Source organism: Trachypithecus francoisi, unplaced genomic scaffold (assembly GCF_009764315.1).
Source record: "Trachypithecus francoisi isolate TF-2019V2 unplaced genomic scaffold, Tfra_2.0 Lachesis_group13, whole genome shotgun sequence".
In the NCBI taxonomy this organism is placed as follows: Eukaryota; Metazoa; Chordata; class Mammalia; order Primates; family Cercopithecidae; genus Trachypithecus; species Trachypithecus francoisi.
The window spans coordinates 11,046,766-11,064,688 of NW_022681458.1; the positions used below are offsets into that span (position 1 = coordinate 11,046,766).

The following is a 17,923-nucleotide window of genomic DNA, read 5'->3' on the forward strand; positions in this document are numbered from 1 at the left end:
GACTTAAAATTTCTAGATCTTTCATTATACCAAATATTTACTTACAATAGCCAACCACTCTGCCCCTCAGCTTTCTTATCTGTAAAATGTAGGTAATAGTATAACCTCCAAGTTGTGACTGAGTTCATGTACATAAACTGGCTCATGGTAAGTATCATAGATTTAGCAGTTTAGTGTATGATACTAACTGTGCCTATTTAAGTAATTTTAATCATGACTTTGATTTTTCATTCATTTTATTAAGCATTTTCTCCTTCTTGATGACTTTTGAAAAGCTAAGAGTATTCGGTCACCAAAGTTAAAATTATAAGTTGTTGTGTACTAGAAAGTATACTGCATGCTAGGATTCCAGGTTATGGCAGAGTCTCTGCACTGAAAAGATGACAGTGTAGTTAGGGAGACACAGGACAAAGGTACCAAAGAGTGTGGCAAGGTAGTGGTACAGGTGCCAAGTGAATGACACATTCAGACAAGGAGTGCTGTCCTCAAGATGCCTTGAGTTAGACCTTAGTGTAGGAGAGCAGGAAGATTGAGAGACCATTTTCTAGTTAGGAGATGGGGCCTGAGCAAAGAGTCAGGCTTGATGGTGAGTGGCAGAAGTTAGTACTGCTGTGGAAGTGCTGGGAGAAGGGGGATAGAAAGGAGGTGGCCAGATGGAGTGGAGGCCCTGGACTGCTGGCATAAGAGATACGGATTTTTTGAATCTAGTAGCTTGATCATGGTTGTTGCTCAGAGGATGCAGTTCTTATGTTGATGCATCCAAATTTATTACTCATAAGACTACAGGACCTTTGCTGTAACCATTTGGTATGTTTTTATTCTCTTTTTTTTTTTTTTTTTTTTTTTTGAGGCGGAGTCTCGCTCTGTCGCCCAGGCTGGAGTGCAGTGGCCGGATCTCAGCTCACTGCAAGCTCCGCCTCCCGGTTTACGCCATTCTCCTGCCTCAGCCTCCCGAGTAGCTGGGACTACAGGCGCCCGCCACCTCGCCCGGCTAGTTTTTGTATTTTTAGTAGAGACGGGGTTTCACCGTGTTAGCCAGGAGGGTCTCGATCTCCTGACCTCATGATCCGCCCGTCTCGGCCTCCCAAAGTGCTGGGATTACAGGCTTGAGCCACCGCGCCCGGCCTGTTTTTATTCTCTTTAAACATACATTCTACTTTCTTACTCCAGCATAGTTTTCTCTTGCCAGGAAATATCTTTCCTCTCTCATCCCTCACGGTTCTGTTAAAATTGCATCTTGCATGAAACCTAACAAGCTCAAAATGGCTTCACACAGAATGTTCTAAGGAGCAGGATTGGATTGCTGATGTGAAGTCAAGATTTTATGCCCTTCCTTCATAGGTCTTACCTATTGACCTCAGAAAAGATTCCAGGAGCTGCTTCATTAGGACAGGGGGAAGAACCTCCACCCCTCCCTCACAAGCACTGACTTTGTGAGATGCGTAGGGGCTTCAGGTTATGATTCAAATTCAGCTGTACATGTCAGCTAGTAGCCTTTAGGAAGAATTTCTGACTAGCTCCAGAAGAATCCCAGTGAAAATCTCAGGTCACAGTGTGGGCTCCTATTTGAATTGGGATGATTGGTAAGCCAGGGAAGGATTATACCAGTCTTTGGGCTCACAAAGCCACCCAAACCCCAAGGACTGGGGTTACAAATGACCCAGTGACCCAGTCTCCTTTTGGGAAGGTGAAAGATCAGGAGCAGGGGATGTGGAGCCTGGTCTGTCCACTTTACTGGCTGTGTGATTTGGGGCAAGTTACATAAACTCATCAGTGTCCTCTCAGCCCTTTACATAATTAATGCACCTGCCTCCTCATGTTGTTAGAATGATAAAATGAGCTGAAATGTGTGAAGCACTCAGAACGTTGTCATATAGTAAGTGCCAGTATGTGTTAGTTTTGAGAGAAAAAGATTCCTTTTTAAGTCAAGTTGTCAAACTTTTGTTTTTCTGTTTCTAGGGTTTTATGCTTTCCTTTCCTTTAAAAAGAAAAATGAAGCTCAACCAAGTACCTGCCCTTTTAGTGGTGTGGTTGGGTAGAATGATAATCCCTGAAGAGATCAGGTTGCTCTGTGGGGATGCTGGCCGCCCCCAGGTTGTATCAGCAAAGCAAACATGACCTGGGCCTTCCACCTTCTGCAGAGGCTCACAGAGGAAGTGCTATTAGTGATTTAATATTTTAAGAATCCTTTTAGAAACAACAGCATTGGATGAAGGAAATAGACTAATTTGATCTGTGACTTCTGTTAAACCTGGGATAATAGTATGGCAAAAGGAGAATTAACTAGCACCATCTGGTGGATACCATGTGTGACTGCAGGTTTTTCTTTGCTTCTCTCTTGTTCCTCAGTCTTCCAGTGCCTGGGATTCAGTGCAGAACAGAATACACAAAGTACTCCCACCCCCATGATGGAGCTTATCTTTTTGTTTGGGGAGGCCAATACATACACACACATTCATGTACACATATATGTTAGGCCGTGTGGAAGAAAAGTAAAATAAGAGGATGAAGCATTATGGGGACGCGTAGCGTGGTCCGAGGACATTTGAGTGGAGGCAAGTCATTGTGGTCTGGGGGAAAGGTATCTCTAGCACAAGAACAGAGAAGCAGTGTTCCTAGCCTGTTGGAGGATGAGTGTGGCTCGAGCATAGTGAGCAAGGGCAGAGTAGGAGGAGTCAAAGAGACTGGGATGTGCAAAGGGGTCATGTAGGCCATGGTAAGAACTGGAGCTCTGCTTTAAATGAGATGAAAAACCTTTGGAAAGCAGCAAAGGAATGCCGCGTACTTGTGTTTTGTAAGGATTACGCTTGCTCCTATAAGCATGGGATATAAGATGTCGGGAATGTTAGTGCAGAGACCGTCTAGAAGACTTTAGCAGTAGACCAGATGACAGAGGATGGCAGCTGGGTAAAGTTGGTAATTAGTTTAGAATGCATTTTGAAGGCAGCGCTTACTGTATTTACTCATCAATTGGATTGTGCAGGTTTAGAGAATGGCCAAGAACAGCTCTAAGGATTTGGTTGGAGTATTCATTTTGGGGTTAATGGTGATACCACTTACTTGTACGGAATTCTAATAGGGTTAGGGGTTAATCAGGAAAGCACCACTAGGTCCAAGCAGATCTCTGTTTTGAAAGAGTTAAATGTTTAGTGGACTACATCTAAACTTTTAAACTAGTGTGAGTAATTTTTAAGAGTAACCGTAATAATGCTAAAATAGTACCCTTTGTTTACGAGTAATCTATAAATGTTGCCTTCTTGACAGGGTTACAGTTAGATTTAGGGTATAACCTATGATAGGAACTTGTCACTACCTGCATATCTTTGTTTACGGTCTGATCTGGTAGGACCTTGACAGAACAGGAAGGAATGAGCAAGCTATGAACACTGCTTCAGGCATGTCCACATCAGGTGTCTCATGGAGGAGTAGTTTTAACTTTAGGCTGCACAGTCGCCTTCAGAGCTTGTTTAATAATACCAGTGCCCAGGCTCTAAGCTGAACGTGCCAGATCAGAATCTTCAGGACGTGACACCCCTATATGTGCATGTTGATAAAGCTCTGGGGATTCCAGTGCACCCTGGGAGTTGAGAAGCATTGGTGTCCTGTATGACGCCATCAGTCCTGTCTGTGCTAGTGTGGAATTAGACCTTTCATTATTTGTATTTTATTTGACATATCTCTATTAAATGGCTACTGTGTGTCAGGTACTATCAGAGATACAAGGTGACCAAAACAGTTATCATCCTGCAAAATATGCAAGCATATAGTGACATTTTGGTAAAGTAATGTAGTAAGTATTTAAGTAGCTGAAAAATAAGCCCCAAGAAAAAAGGAGCAAACTAACTGTTGGGAGCAGATGTTGAGGGGAGCCTTCCCCTTGAGAGGGTGACATTTGAGCTGGTTTGGGGTAACAGTTCGCTAAAGAGAAAAAGGGGAAAGACATCCATATGCAGACAATGCCATATTGTTTCTGAAGGAAAGATATGTAGCCACAGTGGCACTTCTGTGAGTACAGCCTGAAATCGTTCAGCTGACATGTTGGGGCCTTAGCGGGTAGGAAGTAATGAAGGGTTGCTAGTTTTGTCCAGGTGACCAGGACTGAAAGAATAAATCCGGTCAGGACATTTTTGGAAAATAATCTCTAATGCATCCTGGTAAACAGTTGCTGTTAGTGTCCACATTTCCAAGAGATTGGCAGTAAAAAAGCACAATTTCTAAAATTTGAAGTCATTCTACTTGTGTTCCTCTGTAGGTTGGTACAGGTCTTGGGCCTACACTGGAGTTTTATGCGCTTGTATCTCAGGAACTGCAGAGAGCTGACTTGGGTCTTTGGAGAGGTGAAGAAGTAACTCTTAGCAATCCAAAAGGTAATGCCTATCTGTAAGTAACTCGGTTTGTGTTACTCAGATCAGGTAATGGACTCTGACAGTTTATTAAATATATTTAATTTCTAATGGACAACTGTGCTTGCTTCTTTCAGCCTCTGTTTTCTCATTTATCAAGTAGGGAAGGCCTGTCCAGTTCTAGAGGACTTCATTCAGTGATCTGCACTCCCATTTTGAGAATACTTAATTTCTTTAAATGTTCTTAGTTACCAGGTTTTGTTTTGTTTTTGGAAACATCATCTAAAGTTTGGTGAATTGCTTGTTTTTCAGGAAGCCAAGAAGGGACCAAGTATATTCAAAACCTCCAGGGCCTGTTTGCGCTTCCCTTTGGTAGGACAGCAAAGCCAGCTCATATCGCAAAGGTTAAGATGAAGTTTCGCTTCTTAGGAAAATTAATGGCCAAGGCTATCATGGATTTCAGATTGGTAAGTTTACGATGGTTTGCTTTTTGCAGGTTTGGTGTAGAATGTTCTGTGCAGGTACCTCAGTCCCCTGTAGTTACTGCTCTACTTCAGAGCAGTGCTTCTCCAACTTTAATACACATATGAATTACTTGGAGATTTTGTTAAAAATGCCAGTTCTGATTCAGTTGGGCAGGGGTAAGACTGTCCTACTGTCCAAGATTCTAAGTTTTCCTATCAGCTCCCAGGGCACGCCCAATTGCCAGGTTGTGGACCACTCCTTGGGTAGCAAGGATTCAGATAATCAGGCAAGTTAAGGTGGTATTAATTATTTATTTTCTAGAGTCTGACATTACCTTTTCAATTCAGTAGGAAAGTTTGTGCATGTAACTAAACTTCATTAAATTTACATTAGAGTGCTGTTGTGAGAATAACCCAAGTGATCAGCATTCATAGAGGTTGGAATGTTTCTGGACATTTCTTCATTGCTTTTTCTCTTGAATTTCTGGCCTCAAGCAACCCCCTCACATTGGCCTCCGACAGCACTGGAGTTACAGGCACGAGCCACCATGCTCTTCTCCCATTTCCGGAGGCACTTTATCAGTATGTTTAAGACATTTGCACCTGTGGCCAAATTGACATGTTTACAATTTCACTTTAACTGAAGAGTGGGCAGTTTATCAGTTAGTTTAGAAGTTCCATTTAGTTTTCTATTTTAAATATAGTAAGTTTTTTCCCTTAACATTTTTTGCTTTGGGATATTCAATGATACAGACTACAGTAGAGTTGCGTTTAGAGCCCCAAATCAAGAGAATCAGTTTTGTGTAGTGGGAGAAATAGTTCTTAACTACAGAATTTTCTTTCTTGGGGATTACTTGACCTATTAATATTTAAATGATCTCCTGAAGTGCCTTAGATGGCGGTAATGCCGGAAGCTCAGTGTGACAGTGAAAATATTATGCGTATTCCGTTTCAGGTGGACCTTCCCCTTGGCTTACCCTTTTATAAATGGATGCTACGGCAAGAAACTTCACTGACATCACACGATTTGTTTGACATCGACCCAGTTGTAGCCAGATCAGTTTATCACCTAGAAGACATTGTCAGACAGAAGAAAAGACTTGAACAAGATAAATCCCAGGTAGGCTTAGAAGAAACAGTCGAGTGGATCAGGTCTTTATTTTAGAAAAATGAGGCTTTTGTTAAATGGTTTGTATTTGACTCAGTTGTTATAGTAATGTTTTATTGTAGGAGATTTTAATTCTTGTGTTATACTAACTAAGACATATGATTTCACAGTGGGTCACATGACCTATACTCACAGCAGGTTATAAACATTTTGATTAGCAAATAAAATACAATTCTAAATCAGACCATAAATAAGAACTCTGATGTATCTGGGCAGATATTATATCATCTTTTAGTAAGCATTTGAATCAGTAAAACTATTCTCAGAACAGATTTATTTTCAAGAAAGGTACCTTAATTTAGGAACAGTGTTGTTTCTAGAGATCTCGGGAAGATATTTTTTAAAGGTCACTGTGAGTGCCAACAACTATTCCTTGGTAATACATGTTGAGGTTTCTCTGTGACATCTCATAGATAACCTTGAACTTCATATCATTACTGTGTAATTTTAATGTATATAATTAACAATAGATAAATTACTTAATCTGAGATTAATAATGGTTTTGTGTCTGGTGTTAGAAGAAAACAAGGTTCTATTTTTTTTGTGGCACAGACCCAGAAAGCTTCTGTTTGGACTGGTAACTTGGACCAATATTAAATCAACCTTCATTTTATAAATTAAGTAAGAATAGCACATTGAGATTCTGTAGTGAGGGAGAGTGTCACCTCTCCTGATGAGGTGGAGAGGATCTTACAATAGAGGGATAAGATTTTAGAGTGCCTTTTTATTAGAAGATTTGTAAGGAGATTCTCTTTATCCCCCGTATTAATTTGTACTTATGTGGTGCTGTCTCAAAAAGTAAGTCTATTAAGAGAAATTGGTATTCAGAGAGGCTAAGTCCACCTTTTCTATACAAAATTTGTCATTTTAGAATTTTTAGAACCATTTTGGTTTTCACTTAACAACTTGGTAAGTTTTAAACTATTACAGTGTTGTTTAGGATTATCTCTTAGGTAAATAATGGCAAAACAAAAAAAGGAAGAACAAAAAAGCAAGTAAAACAGGAGACTCTGTTTTAGGTACCATGTATATGTTAATTTATTTAATCCCAACAACTACCATGTGAGATTAGGGTATTCTTATCTCTGTTTTACTGGTGAGCAAACCAGGGCAGACAGTTTGAGCAACCTGCCTAAGGTCACTGGCACACCTAGAGAACACAGAGCAGGAACTCAAACCCAGGCTGTCTGCATGCTTCCACACCGTGCAAGCTCTATTATATATGCTTGTCTCAAATGCAGTACGCCGCCACAGTTCTCTTGTCAGTAGTTTTTGTTTGTTTGTTTGTTTGTTTTTGAGATTTGTTCTATCCTTTATTATTCCTGATGTTGTCAGTTTAAAAATATAAAATGAATGGCACAGAATTCACACTCCAGAAATTGACATAATAACCAACTGTGAACAAGAGCATGAGAAATGGTGACATTCTGAAAAACCACATCCTGTTTCTTTAATAAAGTACAGAGATGGGGCAGGTTGTCCTGGCTCAGATTCTACTTGGTAGCTTAAATTCTCTAAAGAGATACGGAAAATGTGCTAGAATTTATAATGTCCTAGAGATGTTTAAAGGGAATTTACATTAGTTTCTCGACTTACTGTGTAAAATCTAGAGAAACTAATGTAAATTCCCTTTAAACATCTTTAGGACATTGTAAATTCTAGATTCCTATCTAATAACAACACTTTATAATGCACATCTTTACAAATAAATTTACCAATTTCCTTGGTAGCTATGAGAGAAGACTTTCCAATAGTGTAATAGTAATCACCTTAATCTGTGACAGGGAGTATGAGGATAGTTTTGAGAACTTACCAGTGGGGGAACATGAAAATGGAGAACTTTTTTTTTTTTTTTTAATCTTTCTACTGAAGAATACCTCAAATGTAAAATAAAATGCCTCCCTTTGGAGGACTTCAAATGGCACCTAAAATGGAGAGAGGCTTAAAAGTGGGTTTTTGCAGAGAAGTAGAAATGGACATAATTTTGTGACCATTTACTTTCAGTCATCTGCTGCCTCCTTAGTATTCTGAATTATTTAGAATCCTAAACAGCATTTAGTTTGCTCTTTAAAACATGACTAATTAATTAATCAGAGCATTCTAACCATTTCTAGTTTAAATGACTAATTTTCTATACCTTAATTGTTAGCCTATAGGAATTTCGTACACGGAGGCATTTCCAGTTTGGAAAGCCATTTGTCTTTTCTCCTAACTTGATGTCTTCATTTTTAGATGGAATTTGCATTTTGGTATGTTGGTTTTTGATCCTTAAGTTTAAAAAAAATTTACATAGGCCTTTTATAATCTTACACATTTTTAAAAAGTGAATAATAAAGATTTTTTAACATTTGTCTTATAAAGTATTGCTTGCCTTTTTCTTAGGGATTTCTTGGAACTTTTTTTTTTTTTTTTTTAAATCACAGTGTTGCTGCATGGATACAAACTTGTTATGCATCAGAGGCCTGAAGTAGTTGAATGAAGCCTACAGGCTTCATTCTGTAGACTTGAGCTTTGCAGGGGGAGAAAGTTAATCACTATCACTAGTTAGTACGTTTTTTATATTTACAATTTCCCAACTGTATTATCAGTATTTGCTGTATACTTATACGGTATTGGATTCAAGATTAGCCTAGAATTAATGAAAAGTTTGTCTAGTTCTAGAGTCCACATTCTTAAAATTAACTAATAGGCAACCTGTTATGCACTTACTGTGAAATTTGATTTGCGTGTGCTTAAATTGAGCAGCAGCATCCCATAATGAAGAAGCACTTCAGCCCTCTTTTCTTATACTTACTTCCTTTGTGATCTCAGTGACTCGTTCATATGTAGATTATGACCAGGAAAAGAATAAAGAAGCTAAGAGTTAAAGGAAACCATCAGCTTTATTAGGGTATCTTTTATTTTTTTAAACAAAAAACTGTGAGTTAACTTTGCTTGATACCATTTCTCCCCCATTTGTGTTTTTTAGACCAAAGAGAGTCTACAGTATGCATTAGAAACCCTGACTATGAATGGCTGCTCAGTTGAAGATCTAGGACTGGATTTCACTCTGCCAGGGTTTCCCAATATCGAACTGAAGAAAGGAGGGAAGGATATACCAGTCACCATCCACAATTTAGAGGAGTATCTAAGAGTATGTAATTGTGCGTCTTTGCGGGGTAGGCCAGTTGTGAAGACAGAGGACTTTGCCTGATTGTACCTTGCTTCTGGCTGCACACGCTATGGCTTGAGACCTTCCGCATCCCCAGGACCAGTGCATGAAGGCTGCTTTACTCAAGAGCTCTTTGCTCTTGAGTGCACATATCAGATATTTCTTGTCTTATATAACCTTGAATTATTTCTCCTCAGGCTTGAATGCTATCTAATTACACCACATTTTCCTAGTTTAAAAAATTAGTGAAAAGAGAGATCATTTGTGTTCTTACTAAATTGCGTTTTTGCATTTCCATCAAGGCAGCTAGCTTGACAGAATTTACTCCAGGCATGTGCAGTGCACACTTTTATGTTTGGTGACACCTTTCAAATTACTGACTTATGGGCGAGGTGCAGTGGCTCACGCCTGTAATCCTCCCAGCACTTTGGGAGGCAGAGGCAGGAAGATTACTAGAGGCCAGAAGTTCAAGACCAGCCTGGGCAACAAAGTGGGGGCCTCATCTCTACCAAAAAATGCAAAAATTAGCTGGGTGTGGCGACACGAGCCTGTAGTCCCAGCCACTTGGGAGGCTGAGGTGGGAGGGCCCTTGAGCCCTGGAGTTCAAAGTTACAGTGAGTCAAGGTTGCACCACTGCACTCCAGCCTGGGCGACAGAGTGAGACCCTTTCTCTTAAAAATACATATATATATATGTAGACAGGTTGGATTCTAAGAACTTCACAGGATTTAGAACATTTTACATTAAAAATTAAAAACCCGGCCGGGCGCAGTGGCTGATGCCTGTAATCCCAGCACTTTATGGGAGGCCGAGGTGGGTGGATTAGGAGGTCAGGAGATCAAGCCCATCCTGGCTAACACAGTGAAACCCCATCTCTACTAAAAATACAAAAAATGAGCCGGGTATGGTGGCAGGCGCCTGTAGTCCCAGCTACTTGGGAGGCTGAGGCAGGAGAATGGCGTGAACCCAGGAGGCGGAGCTTGCAGTGAGTGAAGATCACACCACTGCACTCCAACCTGGGCGACAGAGTGAAACTCCATCTCAAAAAAAAAAAAGTTAAAAACCCTTAATAGTGGCTAATTGTGATTCTTCAAACATTACCTTTAATTCTCAATAACATTTTATCCTCTTGGGAAATTCTCATTTGATTCCCATCTAGTGAGGTAATGTGTAACTCTATGGCATAGGTTTCACATAAATAGATTTTTAAAACACACTAAATATATATGTGGCTGGATACAGTGGCTCATGCCTGTAATCCCAGTACTTTAGGTGGCCTAGGCGGGCAGATCACGAGATCAGGAGTTCAAGACCAGCCTGGCCAACATAGTGAAACCCCATCTCTACTAAAAATACAAAAATTAGCCAGGTGTGGTAGTGCACACCTGTAGACCCAGCTACTGAGGAGGCGGAGGCAGGAGAATCGCTTGAACCCGGGAGGTGGAGGTTCCAGTGAGCCACTATTGCGCCACCACACTCCAGTTTGGGCAACAGAGTGAGACTTCGTCTCAAAAAAAAAAAGAAAACATGTATATATTATTTTGTGATGCTTGACTATATTTGCTAAATTCAGGAAAAGTAATTTTATATTGAACACAAATTGTATTTTAAATTACAACTATATAGATCCTTATTACCAATGTTTGACAAATTTTTTTTGGTTTATTCCTGACATTGGATGGAAAGGGCATTGGATTTAAGTCAGAATGGCCACCTACCCCTTGAACTGACCTTTCCACTAACTTGCTGTGGGACTTTAGATGGAGCCTCTGAAAAACTTCATCTCCAGTTTCTTCATCAGCTTTAAAAGAGAGAGAGATTATAGGTTAAATAATAACCGGCCAGGAGCAGTGGCTCATGCCTGTAATCTCAGCACTTTGGGAGGCTGAGGCAGGTGGATCACGAGGTCAGGAGTTCAAGACCAGCCTGACAAACATGGTGAAACCCCGTCTCTACTAAAAATACAAAAATTAGCCAGGCGTGGTGGTGCACACCTGTGGTCCCATCTACTCGGGAGGCTGAGGCAGGAGAATTGCTTGAACGGGGGAGGCGTAGGTTGCAGTGAGCTGAGATCATGCCACTGCACTCCAGCCTGGGCGACAAAGCAAGACTGTCTCAAAAGAAATAATAATAACGCCGGGCACGGTGGCTCAAGCCTGTAATCCCAGCACTTTGGGAGGCCGAGACGGGCGGATCACGAGGTCAGGAGATCGAGACCATCCTGGCTAACACGGTGAAACCCCGTCTCTACTAAAAACTACAAAAAACTAGCCGGGTGAGGTGGCAGGCGCCTGTAGTTCCAGCTACCCAGGAGGCTGAGGCAGGAGAATGGCGTGAACCCGGGAGGCGGAGCTTGCAGTGAGCTGAGATCCGGCCACTGCACTCCAGCCTGGGTGACAGAGCGAGACTCTGTCTCAAAAAATAAAAATAAATAAATAAATAAAATAATAATAATAACAACCTAAATCCCCTGTTACTTAACAGTTGTGTAATTCATAAGTAATTCCTTTTTAATAGTCAGTGAGCCTGTCTTCTCATCCTGTTTCTTCTGATTTTGTGAAAGCTATTCTTCCATCTTCCTAGCAAATAATGAGTTAACATTTAGATTGTTGGCCCAATAAGAGTTGCTTTTTCTTCCCCTCCAATTGTGTGTGACTTCATTTCCAGGCTTTGCCTACTTCTGACAGGAAGCACACACTGCAGACAGATTGGGTTCTAAGAACTATCACAGGATTTAGAACTAAACATTTTACATTAAAAATTAAAAACCCTTAATAGTGGGTAATTGTGATTCTTCAAACATTACCTTTAATTCATTTTATCCTCTTGGGAAATTCTCATTTGATTCCCATCTAGTGAGGTAATGTAACTCTATGGCATGGGTTTAACATAAGTAGATTTTTTAAACATACTAAATATAAATGCACATGGCATTTTTTTACGTTTTGTTATTGGTAAGGGCCCCACATTAGATGTCAACCTGAGGTTTTACTCATGTAGTTTTCTAGCAGGTATTTTAAAGACTTAATAACTTGTTTGTTCTTTATAAAGTGATGCAGAAGGGGTTTCACTGTACTTTGCCACATATTAAATAATAAAGAGATTTGAAATTTTGTCACAGTTTTTTGAAAACTTTCTTTTTGCAGCTGGTTATATTCTGGGCACTAAATGAAGGCGTTTCTAGGCAATTTGATTCGTTCAGAGATGGATTTGAATCAGTCTTCCCACTCAGTCATCTTCAGTACTTCTACCCGGAGGAAGTGAGTAGCTTATGTCTAAAAGAAATGGTCATACCTATAATTTTAGTGGAATGTTTCTGTGCTGCCTAGTCAAAGACCGTATTGTTGCACAAAAACAAAAAAATGGGTGTTTGATAGCATGGGATGGTTTGGGAAAGACAAAGAAAGAATTTCCTGAGCAAGTAAGAATGTTAAGTAGGTGTCCTCTCTTAGATTGGAGTAGCGAGTTCCACGCGTGACAGAGTAAGCATAGCATCTCTGTCAGCCTAGACCCTCAGTGCCATTCAGTGGAGAATGGGGACTTTTGTGGTGTGTGGCATGTTCTGCATGTTTCTGTACTGCTATGGAAGCCAAGAGACATGGAGGGGGCTTTACTTTATTTCTTAATGAAACTTCGATTCGATGAGACATTGTTTCACAATCAAAGTTAGTCCTTGAAATTTTAAGAAAGTATTATGAATTATCTAATTGTCAAATACAGAGAATACTTCTGAGAATGGAAGAAATGGATTTATGTGCTTGGTTTTCTCTAGCCATCTGTATTAGTCGGTTTTCATGCTGCTGATGAAGACGTACCCGAGATTGGGCAATTTACAAAAGAAAGAAATTTATTAGACTTAGAGTTCCACGTGGCTGGGGAGGCCTCACAATCGTGGTGGAAGGTGAAAGGCACATTTTACGTGGCAGCAGACAGGACAAGTGCTTGTGCCGGGAAACTCCCCTTTTTAAAACCATCAGATCTCATGAGACATATTCACTACTATGAGAATAGCCTGGGAAAGACCCGCCCCCCCATGATTCAGGTACCTCCCACCGGGTCATTCCCACAGCAGGTGGGAATTGTGGGAGTTACAATTCAAGATGAGATTTGGGGTATGGGCACAGCCAAACCATATAACCATCTTTATTTGAAGTGCCAAATCTCAAAAGAACTGCTCACTGGTCGTGAGATATTTTAGAAAGGCTCTAGAATGTGTCCAGTTTCCCTCCGTTTTGAAATCTTTTTATTTACTGTTTGAATACTAGTTTTAGAGTGTACATCCACTACTGACTGAATCTGTAACTTTTTGATTAACTTAACATCTTAGTCTCAGTTATATTTGTGTCTACTTTGATTTGCTACTTTTTTTAAGCATGTAGTGTGCCTGATACTTGTAGGCACTGCTTGTCACCTGGAATAGAGTCATGGTCCTCACCACTTGCTGTATAACCTTATCCAAGTTACTGTATCTGATAGGACTGTTTATCTGTAAAATTGGAATAACCCCTGTCACAGAGTAATGGAAATTAAATAGACTGGGCACAGTGACTCAGCCTATAATCCCAGCACTTTGGGAGATGGAGGTGGGAAGATCACTTAAGCTCAAAAATTTAAGATTAGCCTGGGCAACATAGTGAGACCTCGTCTAAAATAAAAATAAAAATTATTAGCTGGGCATGGTGGTATGCACCTGTAGTCTCAGCTACTTGGAAGGCTGAGGATCACTTGAGCCCAGGAGATCATGATGGTAGTGAGCTGTGATTAGGCCACTATACTCCAGCCTGGGCAACAGAGCAAGGCTTTGTCTTTAAATATATAGGAGCAGACAGTGAGCAGTATATAATAGATAATAAAATTCACTGGCCTCAAATCGGATTTTCTCGAAGTATGCAGTCTTCTACAATTCAGCAGTTAACCAGAGGACAGGCATGGTTTTAATTTGAAACTGATGTTAGATTTTCTAAGGACATGAAAGCATATATTGCTTTCTAATATGCACTCTATAATATCTAGGTTGGTCCCCATACAACCAGCCATATGGCGTAGACATGCCTCTCTGTGAAGTGTAAAGACCTACCCATTTGCTGTGTCCTGGTTCAGCTTGCTTATCCCACTTCTTTCTCCAGCTCAATGTTCTCTCCCTTGGCATCTGTTACTATATACTTTTGTGTTTCTGAAAGTCAGGATTTATACAATCTCCCTGATTAGAAGCAGATTATCCATTTAAAGCACCTAAAGTAATGGGGCGAAAGGAAACGGAAATCAAGGGTCATCAGGTGTTTTTGGTTTGAGAGGAAGGGTTTCTCCAGAACCAAGTCCCTGCAGATGGGCAGGGTGCTTAATAGTGTACAGCTGAAAAGGAAGTGGAATCTCTACATTTTTTTTTAGAAAAGGTCCCAGGCAGAAGGTTTTAATACTGAGACTGATACTCTTGTGTGGTACACATAGACCTTTATTTTCACTCAGGTAAGCAAATGTTTCTTTCCTAATTCTTTTTACCCTTATTTGAACTCACAGCTGGATCAGCTCCTTTGTGGCAGTAAAGCAGACACTTGGGATGCAAAGACACTGATGGAATGCTGCAGGCCTGATCACGGTTACACTCATGACAGGTAAGTACTGGGCTCTGCCAGTTTTTCTGTTCATTCTGAAGAATATGGAGAGGGGGGTGTGTGTGTACGCACGCATGCACACGTGTAAACAACAAAAGTTGAAGTGGTTCATTTTAAAATGTCTACCTGTTAATGGATGCTTACTTCTGTTTTGGCCTTACTTCTCTCAAGATAGGAAATGAAGACCCAAGGGTTTCTTTCTCAGGTATTTCTGTGAAAATACTAGGGGTTGGGGAAGACAGATTTAATCCTGTTCCCCACTATTACATGTAGTAAAGCAGAAACATCTGTACAGTACCAGATCCAGTCTTACTTACTACAACTGTAATCATTCCATTTGAATTCTAGTCATAACAGAAACAAATTTGATTGAGTACATTGTAATGGAAATACATGTGTAATTTAAAAGTGCTGATCTATCTAATTTTGACGTCATGCAATGTGATTAAAACTCTAACCTGATGAAATAATTGTGGTATATTTATTTCTGTTATAGTCGGGCTGTGAAGTTTTTGTTTGAGATTCTCAGTAGTTTTGATAATGAGCAGCAGAGGTTATTTCTCCAGTTTGTGACTGGTAGCCCAAGATTGCCTGTTGGAGGTGGGTACGATGTTGATGTTTAGCATTTATTCTCCCTATGGGTGGGTTTGGGAGTGTGAAACTTCAGGAGCATCAGCAAGAGATTCTTTATCTCACTTGCAGTGCCTCTTAGTTATTCCAATATCATTAGAGTACGTCGAGACCACTTGGAGGGAGATTCGCCTGAGGTTTGTCTTGAACATATTGAAGTGGGATTACTAATACACATGTAATGCTGGTTAGAGAAAATTCCAGGCCATTAGTACATTCTAAACTCTTAGTTGACTTAGATGAGAATGGATTCTAAAATCTGGTTTTTCAGATTGAATCCTAATATAAGTTAAATTGGTATTCTATTGTTTTTGATTTATTTTGTTTTTTGAGACAGGATCTCACTCTGTCGCCCAGGCTGGAGTGCAGTGGCGTGATCTTGGCTCACTGCAACCTCTGCCTCCTGGGCTCCAGCGAGATCCTCCTGCCTCAGCCTCCTGTCTAGCTGGGACTACAGGCACAACACAGCACCATGCCTGGCTAATTTTTGTGTTTTTGTTGAGATAGGGTTTCTCCATGTTGCCCAGGCTGGTCTGAGCCTCTCAAGCGATTGGCTCACCTCGGCCTCCCAGAGTGCTGGGATTGCAGCCGTGAACCACTGTGGGTATTCCATTTTAAAAATCAGAAGGCATAAAGAACTGTTGCTTCCATGTTACATAGCGGTTTTTTAAATAATAAAGCAGGTTCCTTGCACTTAATGTATATTGAATGTGTAATTGGCAAGCAAGAAAGAATACCTTGTGTGTAATGTTGTACAGCCAAGCGGTGGGATGTTTTCTGATAGTTGACGTTCTTTAAAAACTTAACTTCCTTGTCTTCCTTTTTCTCTTAATCAGGATTCCGGAGTTTGAATCCACCTTTGACAATTGTCCGAAAGACATTTGAATCAACAGAAAACCCAGATGACTTCTTGCCCTCTGTAATGACTTGTGTGAACTATCTTAAGTTGCCGGACTATTCAAGCATTGAGATAATGCGTGAAAAACTGTTGATAGCAGCAAGAGAAGGGCAGCAGTCGTTCCATCTTTCCTGATCACAACAAGAAATGCAGTGTCTCTGCCTGTTACAGCAAAAGAAACAAATCATGATTTCTTTTCTAATGTATCACCTGAGTCAAGGAAACATGTTACGCCTTCTTGTTGTAGGAAAAACGGCTTGCAGATTATAAAGAGACATTTGGTTGATATTCATTAATGGCCCCATGGACTTAAAGTGATCAGGCCCTAAAACGTTGTTGTGATGAGGTTTCTTTAGCAAGTTCTTGTTTAAATTATCATTTATTTGATGAGTGAAGTTTTTAACATGCTTTGCTGTGTGAAATTTAAAAAAGGGATGTTTTTCCAGGCTGGAACAATAAATGTCGCTGTGCAGTTTAATTCTGGGCTGTGTGTATCCATCTAGCTAAGTCTGCAGTTTTGTTTCCTCCAAAGACAACTCTTGTACATAAGTACAGAAATTTAAGCTCACATGTATTTGACAAATATAGTTTAGTACACTAGCTCTATGTGCTTTTCACTTTCCTCTGATTTTCTCTCCCTGATTCATTATTGTCTGTGCAGCTCACAGTTTTTTTGTATACAACTCACAGTTCTCAAATTTTCATTACCCATGGCCTCGTGACCCCATGGGTTCATTGTCCCATGTTCTGTCCAGTTAAGATCTAATTTAAAATTCATTGGATTGAAATATATTGAATATAATTCAGCTTTTGTAACTAGGTAGACTTTTCTTATAGTTTAGTTTGAATATAGTGTAGGGTATTACTGGCTTTTTGCCAGGTGTGACACACTAGGACTGTTTCCATGGCAATTCCAGCAGCAACAGCCTCTAGAGTGAGACAGGGAAAGCTCATTTGTTTCTTTTATGAAGGTTAAGAAGTCTACAGCTTGGGCTGGCCGGTATTTATTATTCTGTGGCCAGAGCATTTTAAATTAATGTAAAATTTTTAAACAAACTAAGCAGTTTTCCTTCCCTGTTGGAGTTAAAAAAAAAATTTTTTTTTCCTTTGTTTTTGTTTTATGTTTTTGTTCATAGTCTTCTTTATTCCACGCTCCTCTTCCCCTTCTCCCAGTGCTGACTTGGGACAAAACAGTTCAGCCTTTGTCTCGACGCAGATAAAAGCACCTGTAAGCAATGCTGTCCAGTCGTTTTATGTGCTGATTTCTCAAATCTGCAATAATCCATCAGGTTAATGTTTTTACCTGAAAATAAAGAAAGTTTGCGTCCCCTTTTTGTTTATAGTTTTGTGCTGTATGCATAACTTTCAGTTGTATAGATGTATTTCAATGCGAGGAAACCAACATGTCTCCATGATTCGGGTCATGGCTGAGTTTGCTATTCAAACAATTTATAGTAACAACTTGAAGAACCTAAAATGTGAAGAGAAAATGGGAGGAGATTCCTTCCTAAGGTCCCAAATTAAGCCTGTGGCGTAAATTTGAAGGAATTTTCCGTAGTTCATCTCCTTGAAAATAAGAGATGAGCTAGTTTTTTTTGTTTTGTTTTTTTTTTTATTGAACTTTGAGAAATCAATTTTCTTTGACTGTTCTGTAAGT

At 40.0% G+C, this 17,923-nt stretch overlaps 1 protein-coding gene across 25 annotated transcripts in view; it reads left to right on the forward strand.

Annotated features, from left to right (window-relative positions):
• TRIP12 (thyroid hormone receptor interactor 12) overlaps positions 1–17,593 on the forward strand; it is a 155,556-nt gene extending 137,963 nt beyond the window's left edge. For 17 of the 25 annotated variants that reach the window (XM_033229936.1, XM_033229939.1, XM_033229932.1 and 14 more), the window contains 8 exons: positions 4,253–4,367; positions 4,656–4,810; positions 5,763–5,927; positions 8,944–9,108; positions 12,273–12,386; positions 14,644–14,738; positions 15,235–15,338; positions 16,205–16,744. In XM_033229936.1, the coding sequence (XP_033085827.1) occupies positions 4,253–4,367; positions 4,656–4,810; positions 5,763–5,927; positions 8,944–9,108; positions 12,273–12,386; positions 14,644–14,738; positions 15,235–15,338; positions 16,205–16,401 (1,110 nt within the window). In that variant the 3' untranslated portion in view covers positions 16,402–16,744. Of the gene's footprint in view, positions 1–4,252; positions 4,368–4,655; positions 4,811–5,762; positions 5,928–8,943; positions 9,109–12,272; positions 12,387–14,643; positions 14,739–15,234; positions 15,339–16,204 lie in introns of those variants that run through there. The other 8 variants (XM_033229946.1, XM_033229942.1, XM_033229952.1 and 5 more) reach the window with 2 other exon arrangements.
• The last annotated feature ends 330 nt before the right edge of the window (positions 17,594–17,923 follow it).